The 20,623-nt window shown below is 43.2% G+C and overlaps 1 protein-coding gene and 1 non-coding gene across 2 annotated transcripts in view; both read left to right on the top strand.

Moving 5' to 3' along the window:
• LOC112260292 (anoctamin-8) overlaps positions 1–20,601 on the top strand; it is a 29,755-nt gene extending 9,154 nt beyond the window's left edge. Inside the window, exons 4-17 of the mRNA XM_024435287.2 lie at positions 2,798–2,936; positions 4,223–4,319; positions 4,624–4,740; positions 4,926–5,053; positions 5,610–5,771; positions 6,953–7,105; positions 7,708–7,834; positions 10,087–10,142; positions 10,273–10,347; positions 10,456–11,112; positions 11,351–11,542; positions 14,860–14,991; positions 15,778–15,888; positions 19,288–20,601. Of these exons, the coding sequence (XP_024291055.1) occupies positions 2,798–2,936; positions 4,223–4,319; positions 4,624–4,740; positions 4,926–5,053; positions 5,610–5,771; positions 6,953–7,105; positions 7,708–7,834; positions 10,087–10,142; positions 10,273–10,347; positions 10,456–11,112; positions 11,351–11,542; positions 14,860–14,991; positions 15,778–15,888; positions 19,288–19,935 (2,794 nt within the window). The 3' untranslated portion in view covers positions 19,936–20,601. The remainder of the gene's footprint in view (positions 1–2,797; positions 2,937–4,222; positions 4,320–4,623; positions 4,741–4,925; positions 5,054–5,609; positions 5,772–6,952; positions 7,106–7,707; positions 7,835–10,086; positions 10,143–10,272; positions 10,348–10,455; positions 11,113–11,350; positions 11,543–14,859; positions 14,992–15,777; positions 15,889–19,287) is intronic.
• trnak-cuu lies at positions 6,516–6,588 on the top strand. The gene has a single exon. It is a non-coding gene; the product is annotated as a tRNA-Lys (tRNA).
• Positions 20,602–20,623: the final 22 nt, after the last annotated feature.

The raw sequence follows: 20,623 nt of genomic DNA, 5'->3' as shown, positions 1-20,623 counted from the left end.
TGATTACCCGGAGAGATTTGGGCTGGTTCCCCTACAACAATATGGCATGAATCAATTTTACAATAAGGCTGTAACTTAACAAAATGTGGAAAAAGTCAAGGGGTCTGAATACTTACCGAAGGCACTGTATACATGCCCCTGCGCCCCTATGGGCATGAAGCTTCTGAGTGGCAGCGAGGACCTGCAGTGTTTAAGCAATGCCACTTGAAATAATGGCACTTTAATAATGTTTACATATCTTACATTATTCATATCACATGTTTATACTGTATTTTATACCATCTACTGCACCTTGACTATGCCGCTCGGCCATCGCTCATCCATATACTTACAGTTGAAGTCGGAAGTTTACGTACACTTAGGTTGGAGTCATTAAAACTCATTTTTCAACCACTCCACAAATTTGTTGTTAACAAACTATAGTTTTGGCACGTCGGTTAGGACATCTACTTTGTGCATGACACAAGCAATTTTTCCAACAATTGTTAACAGACAGATTATTCCACTTGTAATTCACTGTATCACAATTCCACTGGGTCAGAAGTTTACATACGCTAAATTGACTGTGCCTTTAAACAGCTTGGAAAATTCCAGAAAATGATGTCATGGCTTTAGAAGCTTCTGATAGGCTAATTGACATCCTTTGAGTCAATTGGCAGTGTACCAGTGGATGTATTTCAAGGCCTACCTTCAAACTCAGTGCCTCTTTGCTTGACATCATGGGAAAATCTAAAGAAATCAGCCAAGACCTCAGAGAAAATATTATAGACCTCCACAACTCTGGTTCATCCTTGGGAGCAATTTCCAAAGGCCTGCGGGTACCACGTTCATCTGTACAAACAATAGTACGCAAGTATAAACACTATGGGACCACGCAGCCGTCAGACCGCTCAGGAAGGAGACGCATTCTGTCTCCTAGAGATGAACGCACTTTGGTGCGAAAAGTGTGAATCAATCCCAGAACAACAGCAAAGGACCTTGTGAAGATGCTGGAGGAAATAGGTACAAGAGTATCTATATCCACAGTAAAACGAGGCCAATATCGACATAACCTGAAAGGCCGCTCAGCAAGGAAGAAGCCACTTCTCCAAAACCGCCATAAAAAAGCCAGACTACGGTTTGCAACTGCACATGGGGACAAAGATTGTACTTTTTGGAGAAATGTCCTCTGGTCTGTTGAAACAAAAATAGAACTGTTTGGCCATGATAACCATTGTTATGTTTGGAGGAAAAAGGGAGAGGCTTGCAAGTCGAAGAACACCATCCCAACCGTGAAGCACGGGGGTGGCAGCATCATGTTGTGGGGGTGCTTTGCTGCAGGAGGGTCTGGTGCACTTCCCAAAATAGATGGAATCATGAGGGAGGAAAATTAAGTGGACATATTGAAGCATCATCTCAAGACATCAGTCAGGAAGTTAAAGCTTGGTCGCAAATGGGTCTTCCAAATGGACAATGACCCCAAGCATACTTCCAAAGATGTGGCAAAATGGCTTAAAGACAACAGAGTCAAGGTATTGGAGTGGCCATCACAAAGCCCTGACCTCAATCCTATAGAAAATGTGTGGGCAGAACTGAAAAAGCGTGTGCGAGCAAGGCTCACAAACCTGACACAGTTACACCAGCTCTGTCTGGAGGAATGGGCCAAAATTCACCCAACTTATTGTGGGAAGCTTGTGGAAGGCTACCTGAAATGTTTGACCCAAGTTAACCAATTTAAAGGCAACGCTACCAAATACTAATTGAGTGTATGTAAACTTCTGACCCACTGGGAATGTATTGAAAGAAATAAAAGCTGAAATAAATTATTCTCTCTACTATTATTCTGACATTTCACATTCTTAAAATGATCCTAACTGACCTAAGACAGGGATTTTTTACTAGAATTTTTACTAGAATTAAATGTCAGGAATTGTGAAAAACTGTCTATTTGGCTAAGGTGTATGTAAACTTCCAACTTCAACTGTATATGTATATATTCTCATTCACCCCTGTGTGTGTATTAGGTAGTTGTTGGGGAATTGTTATATTACTGCACTGTCGGAACTAGAAGCACAAGCATTTCGCTACACTCGCAATAACATCTGCTAACCATGTGTTGGTGACCAATACAATTTGATTTGATTTGATTTTGTGTCGCCTGCAGAATTGAATTGAAAGGCGTTTCGCCTCAGAGAATCATCTGGCCCCTGTATCTGTGAGACACGGTGCTGGTCTGCTAACTCACAGGGTCTCTTCGTGAATCGTTCTGAATACTTTCAGAAGGCACTGTATAGTATGCCCCTGTGCCCCTATGGGCATACTGTATAGTATGCTTACTTACTTTCTCATGTTCTTCTCATTTCTTCTTTTTTTTCTCTCGTGTGTTCTACTGTATGTAATTTTTAGTGCTACATTGATATTGATTACTGCATTGTTGGGGTTAGCTTGCAAGAAAGGCATTTCACTGTACTTGTGCATATGACATTAAAACTTGAAAACTTGATAATGACCTAATAAGTACTATTTTGTTTCTGTGTAATTGTTTGAAACAAGCACCACTATTTGGCAGCCGACGTACTCACATTGTTACCACATCATTCTTAAACATCAAATTCGTAAATAGTGACCTGGTTCCAGGTATTTTTGTTCTGTGTCACAACGTTTGTTATCACAATGACCATAGGAGGAGTTGGCAAGACAAGCAAAGTCAGATATGGGATCAGGCTCGGTAAATAGAGACTGAAACAGGACTGTTAATTAAAGGCAATATCTGACCCGCTGAAATCCTAATCCCCCCCCATCCTCCATTTCTCCTCAGCTTACTGCGTGGTGCAGAGCTGTTGGGAATGCACAAAGTGGTGAAACCACAGTACGGAGGCGGAACACGCAGGTTTTCCTGTGAGGAAGATAACATCTATGAGAACATAGAGAGTGAATTGTGCTTTTTCACCTCACAGGTTTGTATCCGTTATGGCCATAATCTCCAAACATATTTAAACATCTCTGATATACACTTAACATCCAAAAGTATGTGGACACCTGCTCGTTGAACATCTCATTCCAAAATCATGGGCATTAATATGTAGTTGTTCCCCCCATTGCTGCTACAACAGCCTCCACTCTTCTGGGAAGGCTTTCCACTAGATGTTGGAACATTGCTGCGGGGACTTGCTTCCATTCAGCCATAAGAGCATTAGTGAGGTCGGGCACTGATGTTGGGCAATTAGGCCTGGCTCGCAGTCGGTGTTCCAATTCATCCCAAAGGTGTTCGATAGGGTTGAGGTCACAGTTCTGTGCAGGCAAGTCAAGTTCTTCCACAACGATCTCGACAACCATTTCTGTATGAACCTTGCTTTGTGCACGGGGGCATTGTCATGCTGAAACAGTAAAGGGCCTTCCCCAAACTGTTGCCACAAAGTTGGAAGCACAGAATCGTCTAGAATGTAATTGTATGCTGTAGCATTAAGATTTTCCTTTACTGGAACTAAGGGGCCCGAACCATGAAAAACAGCCCCAGACTATTATTCCTCCATCACCAAACTTTACAGTTGGCACTGCATTCGGGCAGGTAGCGTTCTCATATTCGTCCATCAGACCGGCATTTGGTGAAGTGTGATTCATCACTCCAGAGAACGTTTGACCACTGCTCCAGAGTCCAATGGTGGCGAGCTTTACACCACTCCAGCCGACGTTTGGCATTGTGTATGGTAATCTTCCATTTCATGAAGCCTCCGACAAACAGTTCTTGTGCAGCATTGCTTCCAGAGTCAGTTTGGAACTCGGTAGTGAGTGCTGCCACCGAGGAGAGATGATTTTTACGTGCTAGGCGCTTCAGCACTCGGCGGTCCGGTTCTGTGAGCTTGTCTGGCCTTACCTACCACTTCATTGTTGCTCCTACATGATTCCACTTCACAATAACAGCACTTACAGTTGACCGCGGCAGCTCTAGCAGGGCAGAAATTTGACAAACTGGTTGGAAAGGTGGCATCCTTTGACAGTGCCACGTTGAAAGTCACTGAGCTCTTCAGTTAGGCCATTCTACTGTCAATGTTTGTCTATGGAGATTGCATGGCTGTGTGCTTGATTGTATACACCTGTCAGCAACGGGTGTGACTGAAATAGCCGAATCCACTAATTTCTAGGGGTGTCCACATACTTTTGCATATATAGTGTATGTCCTGTTGCTGACTTTTACCTTGTTCCCTTAATCTATGTGGTTGTTCCACTCTTACCTTGTCTTTAGGAGCGTCAGAGTATCATCAAGTACTGGCTGGATAACCTACGTGCCAAACCAGGGGCGGTCCTTCACAACATCCACTTCCTGGAGGGACAACCAATCAGTAAAATGTTATTTTTGTATTTCATCAATCCCTTTCTCTACAGCATGACAACATATACAGTAAGACTGCTTCATTATTGACTGATAACTATGTTGATTGATCTCAAATGTTTAAATATCCTTGGAGAGTATGGACATGAATAATGTATTCCTCTATTGCTCAGTTGGTAGAGTTTGTAACATCAGGAAAGGGAGCTCTGACCACACATATGTAAAAAAAAAAATATTATTTTTTTTTTTTTTATATGACTGTCAGTTGCAATGGATAAAATCATCTGATAAATGGCATTCACTTTTTATTATAGTTCCAGAACTGGTGGCCAGAGGAGTAATCTGTCAAGTGTTTCCTCTACACGAGCAACGGATCCTCAGTCAGCTGATGACGTCATGGGTCCAAGCTGTCTGTGAGAGACAGCCTTTGGGTGAGCAGCAACTGTTGAGACAACACAGCATTACTTATTGTTACAATTATCTGCACTACAAATGCAATATCAATGGAAAGATGCACATTTCTTCAAATGATCATTCACTAGCTGAAACCAATAACCCATTTTGTCTGTCTTTTGTCCATGTTGTTGGTCCGGGGCTGCTGATCCTTGTGTGTTAGATGACGTCTGTGATTACTTTGGGGTGAAAATCGGCATGTATTTTGCCTGGCTGGGCTTCTACACCAACTCCATGCTGTACCCTGCCGTCGTTGGCTTCCTGATGTGGATCCTGGCAGAGGCTGACCAGGTAGGTGATCCAGCATCACATGCCTCAATGGAGACCACACACTGGCCAATAAACCTGTCAATATACGGTAACTAATGTATCATACACAATGTAGTTCAGCCTACTACCTAATCTGCCAGTGACAGTGACGTAGGAGTTGGCAAGATAGCACAAACAGATCGTGGATTAGGCTAAATGTAGCTAACATACACAATGGGATTTCACAGTTACACAATACAAATGACTCACCTATTGTGGGAATATGTGTAGGTGTTTCTTTTCACAATCACTGCATGAAACAGCATGTAACAAAACATGGATGTGTTGGCCTATACTTCAAAAATGTATCCCCCGCCACAGCTCTTAATTCCCCAAGCCGACAAGGTGACAAATCTGTCGACGTACCCTTGAGCAAGGCACTTGACCCTAATTGCTCATCTAATTCGCTCTGGATTAAGAGTGTCTGCGAAATGACTTCAATGTAAAATGATACAGTCGCCTTTGTTCTTTTGAGTTACTGTACAAAGGTCCCTGTGTTTTGTATGTAATCTCATGTGGCTCACCCACTCCCTAACAGACCAGCCAGGACATCTGCTGTGTAGTGTTTGCCCTTTTCAACGTGGTGTGGGCGACGCTCTTCCTGGAGAGATGGAAGCGGAGAGAGGCCGAGCTGGCATACATGTGGGGAACACTGGACACCCCCGCCGAGCCCCTTGAGGAGCCCCGTCGCCAGTTTCGGGTGAGTGTCCTATTATTGCATCCTATTCATTTCAGAGTTGAGATGAATCTCTCATGGACAGATCTATGTAAACATAACTGGTACCGTAGAATCTGTCGGGAAGGAATGTGGGCTAACGAGCAGCAGTCACTGGTTATTTGGACATATCACGATTTTAAAGAAAATAGAATCTTTCGAATTTTGGAAGGGGGTGGAACATTCGGGATGTAACGTGCAAAGAGAGAGGGTGGAGCTCCTCGTTCTGGTTCCGCTCCTTGTTCTAGCATCTCTTCATCTCTTCTCTTAAAATGTTTGGACCCAGAACTTGATCGAGCAGCGGGCCAATTACGCAATACTCTAGATCTGGAGATTAGTCCGAGATTCAATCTGTGGCGTGTTGTAGAGCCATTGACATTTAAAGGTACTTTCCGATTGAGCCGACATCTGCTGTGGGAACATTGCATTTAAAAGACGTATTGTCGATAGCGCTCTACAACGCACCTTAGTTTGAATCCCAGCCTTAGATTACTACCAGTGCTGTTTGGTTCCTTCAGGACTATGGCCAGAGTACAAATTCCATCACCAGCCTCAAGTAGCTTTTCCAGGGTTGTTCCAGGGCCAGAGTTTACGGGTCTACAGTGATAAGTAATATGAGCTTGAGGCTTGGAGAGTGTTGTGTGAATTCCAAGGGTTGGGGCAGGGAGACATGCCCCCTGAGATTTCTAAACGGGCTGTGATTACTGTTGTTGTTACTGTTGCTATCAGGCCCGGCTAGCTCAGTCGGTAGAGCATGAGACTCTTAATCTCAGGGTCGTGGGTTCGAGCCCCACGTTGGGCGTAAGTGTTTTAGCTGGCGGTCCTGATCTTCTCATCTACCATTGTGTCTTTGGGGGACACATGCCTCCTGTGGTTTCTAAACAGGCCGTTGTCACTGTTGCTATCAGGCCTGGCTAGCTCATGTGGTAGAGTGTGGGACTCTTCATCTCAGGGTTGTTGGTTTGAGCCCCACGTTGTGCTGTAATCTGTTAGCCGCTTCTCAACTACTGTCTTATCTTTTGGGGGACACATGCCTCCTGTGGTTTATAAAGGCGGAGCTAGCTCACTCAGTAAAGCATGCGACTCTTACTCTCAGGGTTGTGGGTTCAAGTTTGGGCGCAAGCATTTTAGTTGGTGCTCGACGAAGCCTGTATCTCTGTGTGCAGGGTGTGAAGCGGTGCAGTCCAATAACAGGCTGTGAGGAGTTATACTACCCACCCTGGAAGAGGACAATGTTCAGGTGGATGGTCAGCCTCCCCATCTGTCTCCTCTGTCTCTGCTTCGTCTTCTTGGCCATGCTCGTCTGTCTGGAGATGCAGGTAAGAGACAGCTAAGTCAACAGGAAATAGCCTCATCCGACATATTCCCAAAAGTCATGATCATCAAACACGGTCCGGTATTGCAAGAAGGTTCAGGGCGGCAGCTTAATTCCCGTTAATAATATGTATTGCTGACACGTTTAGAGGGGAGCTCCTTTCGTCAAAGCACTTGGTAGTGTTAATGTCAGGTACGATTAGTGCTTTTTTTTTTTTTTTACAGAGATTTTTTTCTTTTAACGAGGCAAGTCAGTTAAGAACAAATTCTTATTTACAATGACAGCCTGGGAACAGTGGGTTAACTGCCTTGTTCATGGGCAGAATGACAGATTCTTTTACCTTGTCAGCTCAGGGATTCAATCTAGCAACCTTTCAGTTACTGGCCCAATGCTCTAACCACTAGGCTACCTGCCGTCCCAACACTCTAACCACTAGGCTACCTGCCGCCCCATTTAAATACACTATCCCATTTAAATCACATGCAAACCAATTCACTTTTGAGGAGTAGGCACTTTTAAGATAAAAGAGAATGGCTACAGTGTTAATTAACCTGTCTTTCTGTAATTCAATATGCCGATGTTGTGGTTTATCTCCTTTTTTTATAGGAGTTTGTGATGGAAATTAAGGAGTTACCCAGTATCACAAGATTCATTCCTAAAATGTTGCTGGCCATCGTTGTGACTGTATGTGATGAGGTGTATAGGAAGATCGCCTATTGGCTCAATTATATGGGTAAGATTGAGATTCATTAATATCAGCACCAGGCTGGCTTTGAATGATTGGAACAGTGAGCACCCATCTCAGAATAGAAGTACGGATCTAGGATCAGGTCCCTCCCTGTCCATGTAATCTTATTCATTATGATATGCAAGGCAAAACTGATCCTAGATCAGCACTCTTAGTCTGAGATGCTTTAAGAACACTGGCTTTGATCTCATCCGAGGGGTATACTACGATGCAAGCTAGATCTACTCAGGGTTTTCAAAAGATAGCCAGCTTCAGTTAGCTTTTCATCCGTATTACGACTGTGGACAATGGTGTAGTGGAGGCTATACGCCATATACCCACTCTTTTTTCAGTCGGCATTGCATATACTAATTTCTTAATCTCCACTGATGGGTATCAAATTAGTGATGTGGAGGTACACGGCGTTTAAATGAATAAAGCTGATGGAAAAGATCTGAATCTTTCGCTTAGAATTTGGATAAAAATAGTTTTAAAAAAATCACATTTTAAGTACAGCAATGTGCACATGGTGGTACTGTAGGCCTACACACGAATGTTCCAAAATGCAATTTGGAGGAAAACACTGTTCTAAAATGCTCACCGCAAGCAAGCGGTTTCATGGACAGAGATGGAAATATCTGTTTGAATTTTAGAAAGGCGGAGATCTAAAGATGCAACAACTATCGTGGTTTGCTAATACTGTGTGACTAGGATAATGACTTTGGCTGCTAGACAATAGACAAGAAAGTTGATTAACAGGAGAGCGCATATGAGGAAGTGTTTTTAAAAAATCCCTCAACATTCCTATGATCGGTTTTTGGCCTGGCTACTTTGAAACAAGGTAAGACATGCCTCACAATATGAAGTAAAATGTCCATGTTTCAAACAATTAAGGAACAGGAAAAATATATTGGCGCTAATGATAGGCCTAATTGTCTTCAGGTAGATGGAAAGGCTTTCCCAAAAATCTTCTCAGTTAAATGTTAACTAGCTATAAAGTAGCCTATGCCTACCTGGCAGAATGATATCTTGATTATTTGCATCAATACAGTGGCCATTTGTTTTGCAAACTCCATTTCATGTGCGCTACTGAAACACCGCTAACCAAACAACAGTGCTAGGTGCCTGCACACTTGAATAAAAGGGTAACAAAACACAAAAAAATGTAACAGCTCAGATTTTTCCCAGACCTCAAAAGTGGTCACCTGATGTGGTTTAAGCATTGTTGTGGACTTAGAACATGCAATTTGTTGTTTTTCTATGAATAAAAGTGTGACTTTGAGAGCGAAAACCAGAAAGAAAAAAAAATACAAATCTGAAACCTGTGAATTACAGCTTGGGTTGGCCTGACTGTGAAACACCAATATGGGATTTATCATTTTAGATCATTCAGAGTATGTCACGGTTTCTCATAGAATTTTTCACACAGGGCGCCTTTCCTTCACCGGGCTGGCCGTTTGGATTTATTTGAGCAAAATTAGAGTATACACACTTCTCCAGGCACCGCTACGCCACTGACAGTGGATATTTCTCGTCCACCTGCCACTAACTCTAGAAGACTTGAAACTGTGCGTGCATGTCGCACGTGGCTAGTCGAATGCCGAACTCTTCATTGAGACAATGCTGAAACATCCATGGGCGATTCAGTGCCACATTTTCATTTGTGCCGAAGTCCAAATTTAACAAAAGTGATCTTGCAGATTTAGCAGGCTATGGTGTGAAATCGGCTTTTACAAGTCCCGTCTTTATTTTATTACTTATTGTTAATGTCGTCTTTGGTATGCTTATTAATGTGTGCTTTTTCCCCCCATTCCTATCGATAAAAATATTAAGTATTTTAACATGACTATTTCTTAAACACACACAGAAACAATATTTAAATCAGTCGTTTTCCTCAAATGAAGATGCCGATGACGCAATCTTTGTCAAAGGGGAGGAAATCTGTTTCAATTGGTCCTCAACTTGCAGCTCAGGCATTTCATTCAGGATTAGTAGAGTTGGCCCTGAGTTAGCCTGCCCTGGAGCAGGTTAGTTCTGAAGGAATCGTTAAATGTAAATGTACCTGTCTAAAATGTGAGCCACTTCTGTAGCCCCTTAGCCCCGGTTATCCCGAGTTGAACTAAAAAATTTACCAAAGTCAACTCGCTAACTCCTCAAACCAGGTACGTAGTGTTGTACAAAGTGATCACACAGGTTTGTTCAGTAATCAGTATCAAATGGAGCAATGTCTTCTGATGATTGATATTATTTTCTTACAGAGAACTACAGACTTCAGAGTGCCTATGAGAATAATCTCATCATTAAAATGGTTTTTGTAAGTTAGATATTTCTTCTTTTTTGATTTCGACCACTGTTATTCACGGGGGTGTATTATTGACTAACACTTTTGTATATATGTTTAGAAATGCCATGTCTGATTTAAAGTCCTTCTCTTCATTTTGCAGTTTGAGTTTATCAATTCTTACCTTAGCCTTTTCTACATCGGATTCTACCTCAAGGACATGGAGCGACTGAAGGAGGTAAAATCTGTCAATTAGATTTGGATAATGGAAAACATGATTGAACAAACAAACAAACAAAAATCCCCAAGGAATAGCAACTGAATCACTCACACTGTCTCCTCACAGACGCTAGCCACTCTCCTGATTTTCCGCCAGTTCCTCCAGAACATCAAAGAAGTGCTCCAGCCTTATCTGTACGAGCATCACAAACTAGGAGTATTTACCCCCAAGGTCGTGTGGGAGATTCTCCAGGCCATAGTGCTCAAATACAGCCGCCTGGCTCTAGGAAAGTCCCAGGCTTCATGGACTATCCAGTCCCTGCTAAGCCCCAAAGGCCCTGCCACACTTCCTGGACAGACAGAACAGAAGAAGAGAGGAGATCTAAAAGCTGGCTATAGGTTTACAGAGGAAGAGTGGGACATAAATTACACACTGAGGCAACGGAAGATTAGCTTCAATGAGAAGGTGCATGTTGCCAGGGACATTGACTTGGCGACCCAGCCAGAGGACAGCTTCTTGGAGGACAGTCCCACGTTGGTGGAGGAGGGCATAGATCCTTCCAGCATCTTTGAGATAGTCTCTGACATTGTCACCTATGAGTCCTCTGAGACCAAGGAGACTAGTGTCTCCCCACCAAATGGCTATGACACGCTAGTATGTCAGAGATGGAAGAGTCCAATCCCAGAGAAAAAGGCCACAAAGTCCTGGATTGACCCGCCTGATGAGCCCAAGTCTGTCATTCTCAGCCAAGCAGAGATTGAGAGCTGCATGCAGACATATGAGGTGTGTCTTAGTCATCAGATCTGTTGTTATGCACTTGACCTGCTGTCAGTTTATATTGGTGACGTGTTTAGTTTAATTTAATGGACTTGGAGAGTATTTCTGGCTAGTGTTAGTAGCTGGTACATGCAGCAGTACATTCAAATTTAAAGTAAAAAGTGATTTGAAACACCAATGCTATTCCATGTGACTTTGTGATTATGTGACTTTGACCTCATACATTTGACCTCTGACCCAACAGGACACCCTGCAGGACTACCAGGAGATGTTCATCCAGTTTGGCTACGTGGTGCTCTTCTCCTCCGCCTTCCCGCTGGCTGCCATGTGGGCCCTCATCAACAACATCATCGAAATCCGGAGTGACGCCTTGAAGCTCTGCACAGGCCTGCAGAGGCCCTTTGGCCAGAGGGTGGAGAGCATTGGACAGTGGCAGGTCATTGGTCGCTCACATCTGGGCCCGTATTCAAAATATATTTCATAGTAGGAGTGTTGATCTTGAATCAGGCCCCCCCTGTTCATATAATCCTATTCATTATGATCTAAATGGCAAAAATCATCCTAGGTCAGCACTCCTACTCTCCAATAGGAGTTTATCCTGGAATAACCCAGGACATACAGTATATTCACATAATTTAGACATATAGTATATAGATTTACACTGAGTGTACAAAACATTAAGAACACCTTCCAAATAATGAATTGCACCCTCTCTGAACAGCCTCAATTAATCTGGGCATGGACTCTACAAGGTGTCGAAAGCATTCCACAGGGATGCTGGCCCATGTTGACTCCAATGCTTCCCACAGTCGTGTCAAGTTGGCTGGTGGACAGTTAAGTGTGAAAAATCCAGCAGTGTTACAGTTCTTGACACAAACATGTGCACCTGGCACCAACTACGGTACCCCCTTTCAAAGGCACTTTAAAAAAAATAATTGTGTTGCCTTTCACCCTCTGAATAGCGCACATACACAATCCATGTCTCAATTGTCTCAAGGCTTAAAACTCCTTCTTTAACCTGTTGTCTCCTCCCCTTCATCTACAATGATTGAAGTGGATTTAACAAGTGACATCAATACACTCCATGTAAATCTATATACTGTATGTTTAAATTATGTGAATATACTGAAAAACAAGATGGCGCCAACAGAGATGATCGCCTCGCTTCGAGTACTTAGGAAACTATGCAGTATTTTGTTTTTTTTAATGCATTATTTCTTACATTGTTACCCCAGGAAATCTTAAGTCTTATTACATACTGCCGGGAAGAACTATTGGATATAAGAGCGACGTCAACTTACCAACATTACGTCCAGGAATATGACTTTCCCGAAGCGGATGCTCTGTTCGGACCACCACCCAGGACAATGGACATAATCCCAGAAGCTGACCTAAAACAACGGCGCCGCAGATGGAGCGACCTCCAGGTCAGGCTCCGTAGACGTGCACATCGCCCACCGCTCCTGAGTATACTACTCGCAAATATCCGGTCTCTTGACAACAAGGTAGATGAAATTCGAGCAAGGGTTGCCTTCCAGAGAGACATCAGAGATTGTAACATTCTCTGTTTCATGGAAACATGGCTCTCTCGGGATCAGTTCAACCACCGGGCTTCTCCATGCATCGCGCCAACAGAGTTAAACTCCTCTCTGGGAAGATGGTGTAATAATAACAACATACAGGAACTCAAGTCTTTCTGCTCACCCGACCTATAATTCCTTACAACCAAATGCCGGCTATATTATCTCCCAAGAGAATCCTCATCAGTTATCGTCACAGCTGTGTACGTTCCCCCTCAAGCAGACACCAAGACGGCCCTCAAGGAACTTCACTAGACTCTATGTAAACTGGAACCATATATCCTGAGGCTGCATTTATTGTAGCTGAGGATTTTAATAGAGCAAATTTGAGAGCAAGGCTACCTAAATTCTATCAGCATATTGAATGCACTATGCACAGGTGTAATACACTCGATCACTGCTACTCTAACTCCTGTGATGCATACAAATCCCTCCCCCACCCTTCGGAAAATCCGACCACGACGCCATCTTGCTCCTACCGTCTAATAAGCAGAAACGCAAACAGGATGAACCAGTGACTAGAAACATTCAACGCTGGTCTGACCAATCGGAATCCACGCTTCAAGATTGTTTTGATCACGCGGTCTGGGATATGTTCCGGTCAGCCTCAGATAACAACATCGATCTATACGCTGACTCTGTGAGTGAGTTTATAAAGAAGTTCATTGGAGATGTTGTACCCACTGTGACTATTAAAACCTACCCTAACCAGAAACAGTGGATGGATGGTGGCAAACCACTGCATTTAACCATGGAAAGAGGTCTGAGAATATGGCTGAATATAAACAGTGTAGTTATCCCCTCCGCAAGGCAAACAAATAAGCGAAATGCCGGTACAGGGACAAAGTGGAGTCGCAATTCAACGGCTCAGACACAAGACATATGTGACAGGTTTTACAGGAAATCACGGACTACAAAAAGAAAACCAGGACACCGACGTCAAGCTTCCAGACAAACTAAACACCTTCTTTACCAGTTTTGAGGATAATACAGTGCCGCCGTCACGGCCCACTAACAAGGACTGCGCCCACCCCTCTCCTTCTCTGTGGCCGATGTGAGTAAAACATTTAAACGTGTTAACCCTCGCAAGGCTGCTGGCCCAGACGGCATCCCTAGCTGCGTGCAGACCAGCTGGCTGGTGTGTTGTGCTTACATATTAAATTGCTCCCTATCCCAGTCTGCTGTCCCCACATGCTTCAAGATGGCCACCATTGTTCCTGTACCAAAGAAGAGGTGCAATAGCGCCTCTTCAACCTCAGGAGGCTGAAGAAATGTGGCTTGTCACCCAAAACCCTGACAAACCTTTAAAGATGCACAATCGAGAGCATCCTGTCAGGTTATATCACGCAACTGCACCGCCCTCAACCACAAGGCTCTCCAGAGGGTGGTGCGGTCTGCACAATGCATCACCGGGGCAAACTACCTGCCCTCCATGACACCTACAGCATCCAATGTCACAGAAAGGCCAAAAAGATAATCAAGGACAACAACCACCCGAGCCACTGCCTGTTCACACCGCTATCTTCCAGAAGGCGAGGTCAGTACAGGTGCATCAAAGCTGGGACCGAGAGACTTAAAAACAACTTCTATCTCAAGGCCATCAGACTGCTAATCAGCAATCACTAACTCAGAGAGGCTTCTGCCTACATTGAGACCCAATCACTGGCCACTTAATAAATGGATCACTAGTCACTTTAAACAATGCCACTTTAAATAATGCCACTTTAATAATGTTTACTGTATTTATACCATCTATTGCACCTTGCCTATGCCGCTCGGCCATCGCTCATTCATATATTTATATATTCTCATTCACCCCTTTAGATTTGTGTGTATTAGGTAGTTGTTGGTCAATTGTTAGGTCACTTGTTAGATATTACTGCACTGTCGGAACTAGAAGCACAAGCATTTTGCTACACTCGCATTAACATTGATTTGATTTGAATAAGGGATCATAGCTTTCATCTGGATTCACCTGGTCAGTCTATATCTTGGAAAGAACAGGTGTTCATAATGATTTGTACACTCAGTGTATATTTACCCCACCTGCAATTAAGGTCAGAGAACCATTTTAGAATCATGCATTTCAAGCATCTCTGCAAAAAAGCATGCTAACTGTTATTTATTTCATAAAGTTCTTTTTCCTCAGAGATTTCCCTCTCTCTGTGTGCAGACAGCAATGGAGGCCATGGGCTTGATAGCCATTATGGTGAACTGTTATCTCATTGGCCAGTGTGGTCAGCTGCAGCGACTCTTCCCCTGGCTGAGCCCTGAGATGGTCATCATCTCCATCGTGGTACTGGAGGTAAAACGTAGCCAGCTATTTTGTCTTCACTCTGTGACACCTAGTGGATCAATGCCACAAATACAGACAACAATCGTAGCAATTGTGGTACTTTTTATATACTACCTTTATCAAAACCAAGGACACTGTACATAGATCCACAAAGATTACAGAATATAAAACAATGGACTATAGCAAAAAAAGGAGGAGGTGTTGTCTAAACACAAGTAAATAGCCTTCACTCAAAGATGACATCTTGTTTTGAATATCAATTGCAGCATTGTACAAGAGGTTAGATCCACATTGTGCTGTCTTCAAAATGAAAAAGGAAAGGACAGGTAACTGAGAAACTATTGCTACAGTGCTTGTGCCCAATGTGCAGCTCAAACCCACGACCCTGAGAGTAAGAGTCTGATGCTTCACCGGCTGATCTAGCCCAGGCTTGAGAAGAGCAAGCAGCTCCCTCTACACACCACACACAGCATTGCAACATCACACATACTCTATCCACTCTGGTATAGGTTAAGATCACATTATTCATCAATTGTGCGCAAGGTCTATCCGAAATTTGACGTCCGCTTTATCCCAAACCCTCCGTAAGACACACATACATACGTAGGTTGGAGAGGTTGGAGCAAGGGGCTGCCACATTGGATGCCCGCAGAGCAGTTGTTGTGGGGGGGGTTTAAGTGCCTTGCTCAAGGGCACAACGGCAGGCAATGGCATCTAGGATTTGATACCAGCAATCTATACTTCTCTGTGTTCTCATGTCAGTGTTTGTTTCCTTTCTTGTTTTGGGATATACAGCATTTTGCCATCCTCCTCAAATACATCATCCATGTGGCCATCCCTGATATTCCTGGATGGGTCGCAGACGAGATGGCCAAACTAGAGTACCGTCGAAGGGAGGCTTTCAAGGTACAGTCGCATAGCTCTAAACACTTTTGGCTAAATCCACAGAGCATATAATGTACTTCGCATCTCACCCTTGTCAATCACTAACATCCTCCAAGTTTGTGTCCTTTTGGTGGATTTTCTTTGCATTTTCTGATACATATAGCCACTGAAGGGCATCCTTTTGTACTGACAAAAGTATGTTTGAAACTTCATTTGAACCCTCTGGTAACGTTGGCCTTCATAATAACATAATGCTGTCATAATGTCATGACATAACATATTTCATACAGTCATGAAAGCTGATGTCAGCATATGGCATCTAACTTTACACAGTCATGAAACAAACCAAAGCTGGTCACAAGCTAGGTTTCCATCCAATTGGTGACAGATTTGCATGCGAATATTCTAGAATCTGCATAAAGAAAATATGTACATTTCCCCACCAGTGGTATGTTTCCACCAAGAAGATTTGTTGCAGATTTTTTTTTAAAACAGTGCGTGATGATATAGTGCACACAAAATGTACTTTTTCGCGTAAGTTTACCGTATCAGTCAAAAGTTGACACTCCTACTCATTCCAGGGTTTTTCTTTATTTTTACAATTTTCTACATTGTAGAATAATAGTGAAGACATCAAAACTATGAAATAACACAAATGGAATCATGTAGTAACCAAAAAAGTACAATAAAAAATGTAAATATATTTTATATTTGAGATTCTTCAAAGTAGCCACCCTTTGCCTTGATGCCAACTTTGCACACTCTTGGCATTCTCTCAACCAGCTTCATGAGGTAGTCACCTGGAATGCATTTCAATTAACAGGTGTACCTTGTTAATTTGTGGAATGTCTTTTCTTAATGAGTTTGAGCCAATCAGTTTTGTTGTGACAAGGTAGGGTTAGTATACAGAAGATAGCCCGATTTAGTAAAAGACCAAGTCGATATTATGGCAAGAACAGGTCAAATAAGCCAAGAGAAACAACAGTCCATCATTACTTTAAGACATGAAGGTCAGGAAAGGAAGACTCAGAGTTACCTCTGCTGCAGAGGTTAAGTTCATTAGAGTTTCCAGCCTCAGAAATCGTCAATTAATTGCACACAATTGCACCTCAGATTGCAGCCCAAATAAATGCTTCACAGAGTTCAAATAAAAGACACATCTCATCATCAACTGTTCAGAGGCTGCGTGAATCAGGCCTTCATGGTCGAATTGCTGCAAAGAAACCACTACTTAAGGGAACCAATAAGAAGAAGAGACTTGCTTAGGTCAAGAAACACGAGCAGTGGACATTAGAACGGTAGAAATCTGTCCTTTGGTCTGATGATTCCAAAAATGAGAATTTTGCTTCCAACCCCTGCGTCTTTGTGAGACGGATGATCTCCGCATGTGTGGTTCCCACCGTGAAGCATGGAGGTGTGATGGTGAGAGGGTGCTTTGCTGGTGACACTGTCTGTGATTTATTTAGAATTCAAGGCACTCTTAACCAGCATGGCTACCACAGCATTCTGCAGCGATATGCCATCCCATCTGGTTTGCAATATGCCATCCCATAGTGGGAATATCATTTGTTTTTCAACCGGACAATGACCCAAAACACACCTCCAGGATGTGTAAGGGCTATTTGACCAAGAAGGAGAGTGATGGAGTGCTGCATCAGATGACCTGGCCTCCTCATTCATCCGAACTCAACCCAATTGAGATGGTTTGGGATGAGTTGGACCGCAGAGTGAAGGAAAAGCATCCAACAAGTGCTCAGCGTATGTGGGAACTCCTTCAAGACTGTTGGAATAGCATTCCAGGTGACTACCTCATGAAGCTGGTTAATAAAATCCCTTGTAGTAGGCTATCTTATCACATGCAGTCATAAGGAAGCATTCTGCGACAGGGCCAGGAGTGGCAACAAATCATTTTGTTTTGTACAGTTATCTGTACTAAACAGCTCTACAAGGCAAGATGCCGTGCTGCTCTTTTGACAATTTAGTTGATCAAATTTGATCAGCGGAGAACGAACACTCTACTCTAACATGCTGACCAGACCGCTCGCGCGCATGTTGATTTTGTCCACCTACACCAGACGTGATCAGGACACGCAGGTTGAAATATCAAACCAAACTCTGAACCAACTATATTAATTTGGGGACAGGTCGAAATGCATTAAAAATTCATGGTAATTTAGCTAGCTAACTTGCTGTTGCGAGCTAATTTGTCCTGGGATATAAACATTAGGGTGTTATTTTACCTGAAATGCACAAGGTCCTTTTTGTCCAAGATATTTGTAGAATTTTGACCCATTTTGAGTCAAAATTGTGTGTTTTTTACTCCAACAGTTAATCCACAGGAAAAAGGGGACATTTAGTTAGTTTCTAATAATCTCTCCTCCTTCAGACGTCTTCTGTGGACTTTATAGGTGCATTGCCACCACCAACTGGACTAGAGTATGGACCTCAGTTCAGCTTTCAATCACCCACATGGGTATATGCTCCTTAAATCAACGAGGAGTTGGTAGAGGCGGGACTTGCAGCGAGGCGGAACTTGCAGCATGTCAAGCGTCAAAAATAGAACCAAGTTATATTGTAGCGCCTGGCTATGCAGACGCTCGCGAGCAGTTTGGATGAAATTGTTGAATAACATGTATTGTGTACATTTATTTTGCAATGCTCGCACACGTAATGAGAGTGGTGTGGTCAGCATGTTATAGGGATGTTTTCACGCACCACTGATGTTTGTCCAAAAATCCGCCCGAAATTCAAAGTTTGAAGTAGGAAAGATGTCAAGAGCAGCTGTCAAGAGCAGCTGTCGAGAGGAAATCACGACTCTCGATGTAAAGTCGAGAGCAGACGGAAGTGCATGCATGTAATGTCATATGACTTGTTCAGAATGAGAAGTAAAATGTTGCTAATCCATGGATAAAAGTGGACTAAACGGTGAATGATATCCAAGGCCTAAGAAGAAGACTTTCTTGGGCTGTTGTGTTTTTGAAGGAAGACATGGCTGGAGTTTGGGCGTGGAAGAGTGAGTCGGAAATGGCAGCGAGTAGTGCGGACCTAACAAACTGTAGTGTAGCCTAATAAACTGTCTCCCGAGTCGTAGTGGGAGGACCACATACCATATCATCGGGTGTCTCCAAATTTACGATGATGTGATGGTTATTATATCAATATTTAAGTACAAAGGCATTTCCACCGCCATTTCCAGCAAAATACATTTTACCGACGCAAAAAGATCCCATCATGTCGAATTAACAAATGATCTGCCGGCATTTCGAAAATTACACTGAAACTTATGATATAATATATGATATATGACTTTACTCGCATAAAAACTGTGGATGGGAACGTGGTTACAGATAGTGTTGCCTGCCAAGTCTGTTTACTTTCTGCCACATATTATACATACAGTATTACCTTGTTCATATGCAGAAGCACGAGCGTCAGGCCCAGCAGCACTCCCAGCAACAGCTGAGGAGGCAGCTTGAGGAGGAGGAGCTGCAGCGTCAGGTGGAGCTCCAGGCCGAGGCCCAGCAGGAAAGCGAGTACCACAAGGCTGACAACCAGCACCACCATGAGAAGACCCAGTGGAAGCCTGTGGACAAGCCCAAGAGACCCAGCTCTCTGCTGGGCAACAGCAATGTAGTGAAGCTCAAGCAGATCTTCCCCCAGCAGGGGAAGTTCTCCTCAGGCACGGCCCTCTCCCCTCAGTCCCCAACCGGGGGAGAAGCCAAACTAGCAGGCTTCCTCAGCTTCAAGTTCCGGAAGTCTCCGGAGTTGAAGAAGGAGCCGTTGTCGGTAACACCATCACCGGGGACCGTGGTGACGGCTGCGTCCGTGAACCAGGAAAGGTCCCAGTCCCCCAACAGGACCTTCAGCCCAGGGAAGCTGTTCAGCTTTAGCAGATCAGAAGGGGCAGTGGTGTGTGCGAACGGGCCTCAGCTGTCCAAACCAGGCGATGCTACCCCACAAACGACTCCTAACAGTCAGCCCACCAGGCAGGACCTGAATACAACTCCCTCAGGCGAGTTGTTACCCTCGTCTGAGAGCGAGAGGAGAGAAACAAACAAGACAATCTAACGATACTGACACTTCTGGCTCCAAGTGTTAGTCAATCATCATGGCAATATGTAAAATGTAAGAAAGGGATGCAGAGAACAATAACTTGTTATTCTTGTTAAAAGATCAACATGGTTTAGGTCATACTGAATAAACTAAATAAGCTAAGATGTAATGTAAGGTCAGAATGTAAGGTCAGGTTTTGGGTTCATTCTCCACCATCCAAATGATATGACAGTAAATATAGGCTATATCTGTTCTATATACTGACACCCTAAGTGTATACTATGTACAAATTGTAACAGTTTACCCCCTTGAATGAGGCCCTCCCTAGTACCATAACTAAATGCAGTTATAAGACTGCATGACTTGTGGTTCTGATCATCATGAAGCGATAAGATCTGGATGGCAGTTTATTCCATCCCATATTTTGTCTTTCCATTCATCAGATTTGATGTGTAAAAAGCATGGTGAAACATCTGCATGCCTGAAATAAATGTCTTATTCAGCACCTTATAAGCCAAAGACATCTTATATTCCTGCAATAGTACAGAATGAGCACATTTACGGTGACTGAAAGATATTTTATTTTTCTTAACTTTGTTTTTCTATTAATTATTTCAGCACATGAAATAGTGAATGTACCGTCGATGCAAAACACACTCCAATAAACTTCATGAGACCAGAGGAAATGTAATGCATCACGTTT

Source organism: Oncorhynchus tshawytscha, linkage group LG10 (assembly GCF_018296145.1).
Source record: "Oncorhynchus tshawytscha isolate Ot180627B linkage group LG10, Otsh_v2.0, whole genome shotgun sequence".
NCBI lineage: Eukaryota > Metazoa > Chordata > Actinopteri > Salmoniformes > Salmonidae > Oncorhynchus > Oncorhynchus tshawytscha.
The sequence above is the reverse complement of the archived record's forward strand: the minus strand, read 5'-3'. Positions and strand labels throughout refer to the sequence as shown.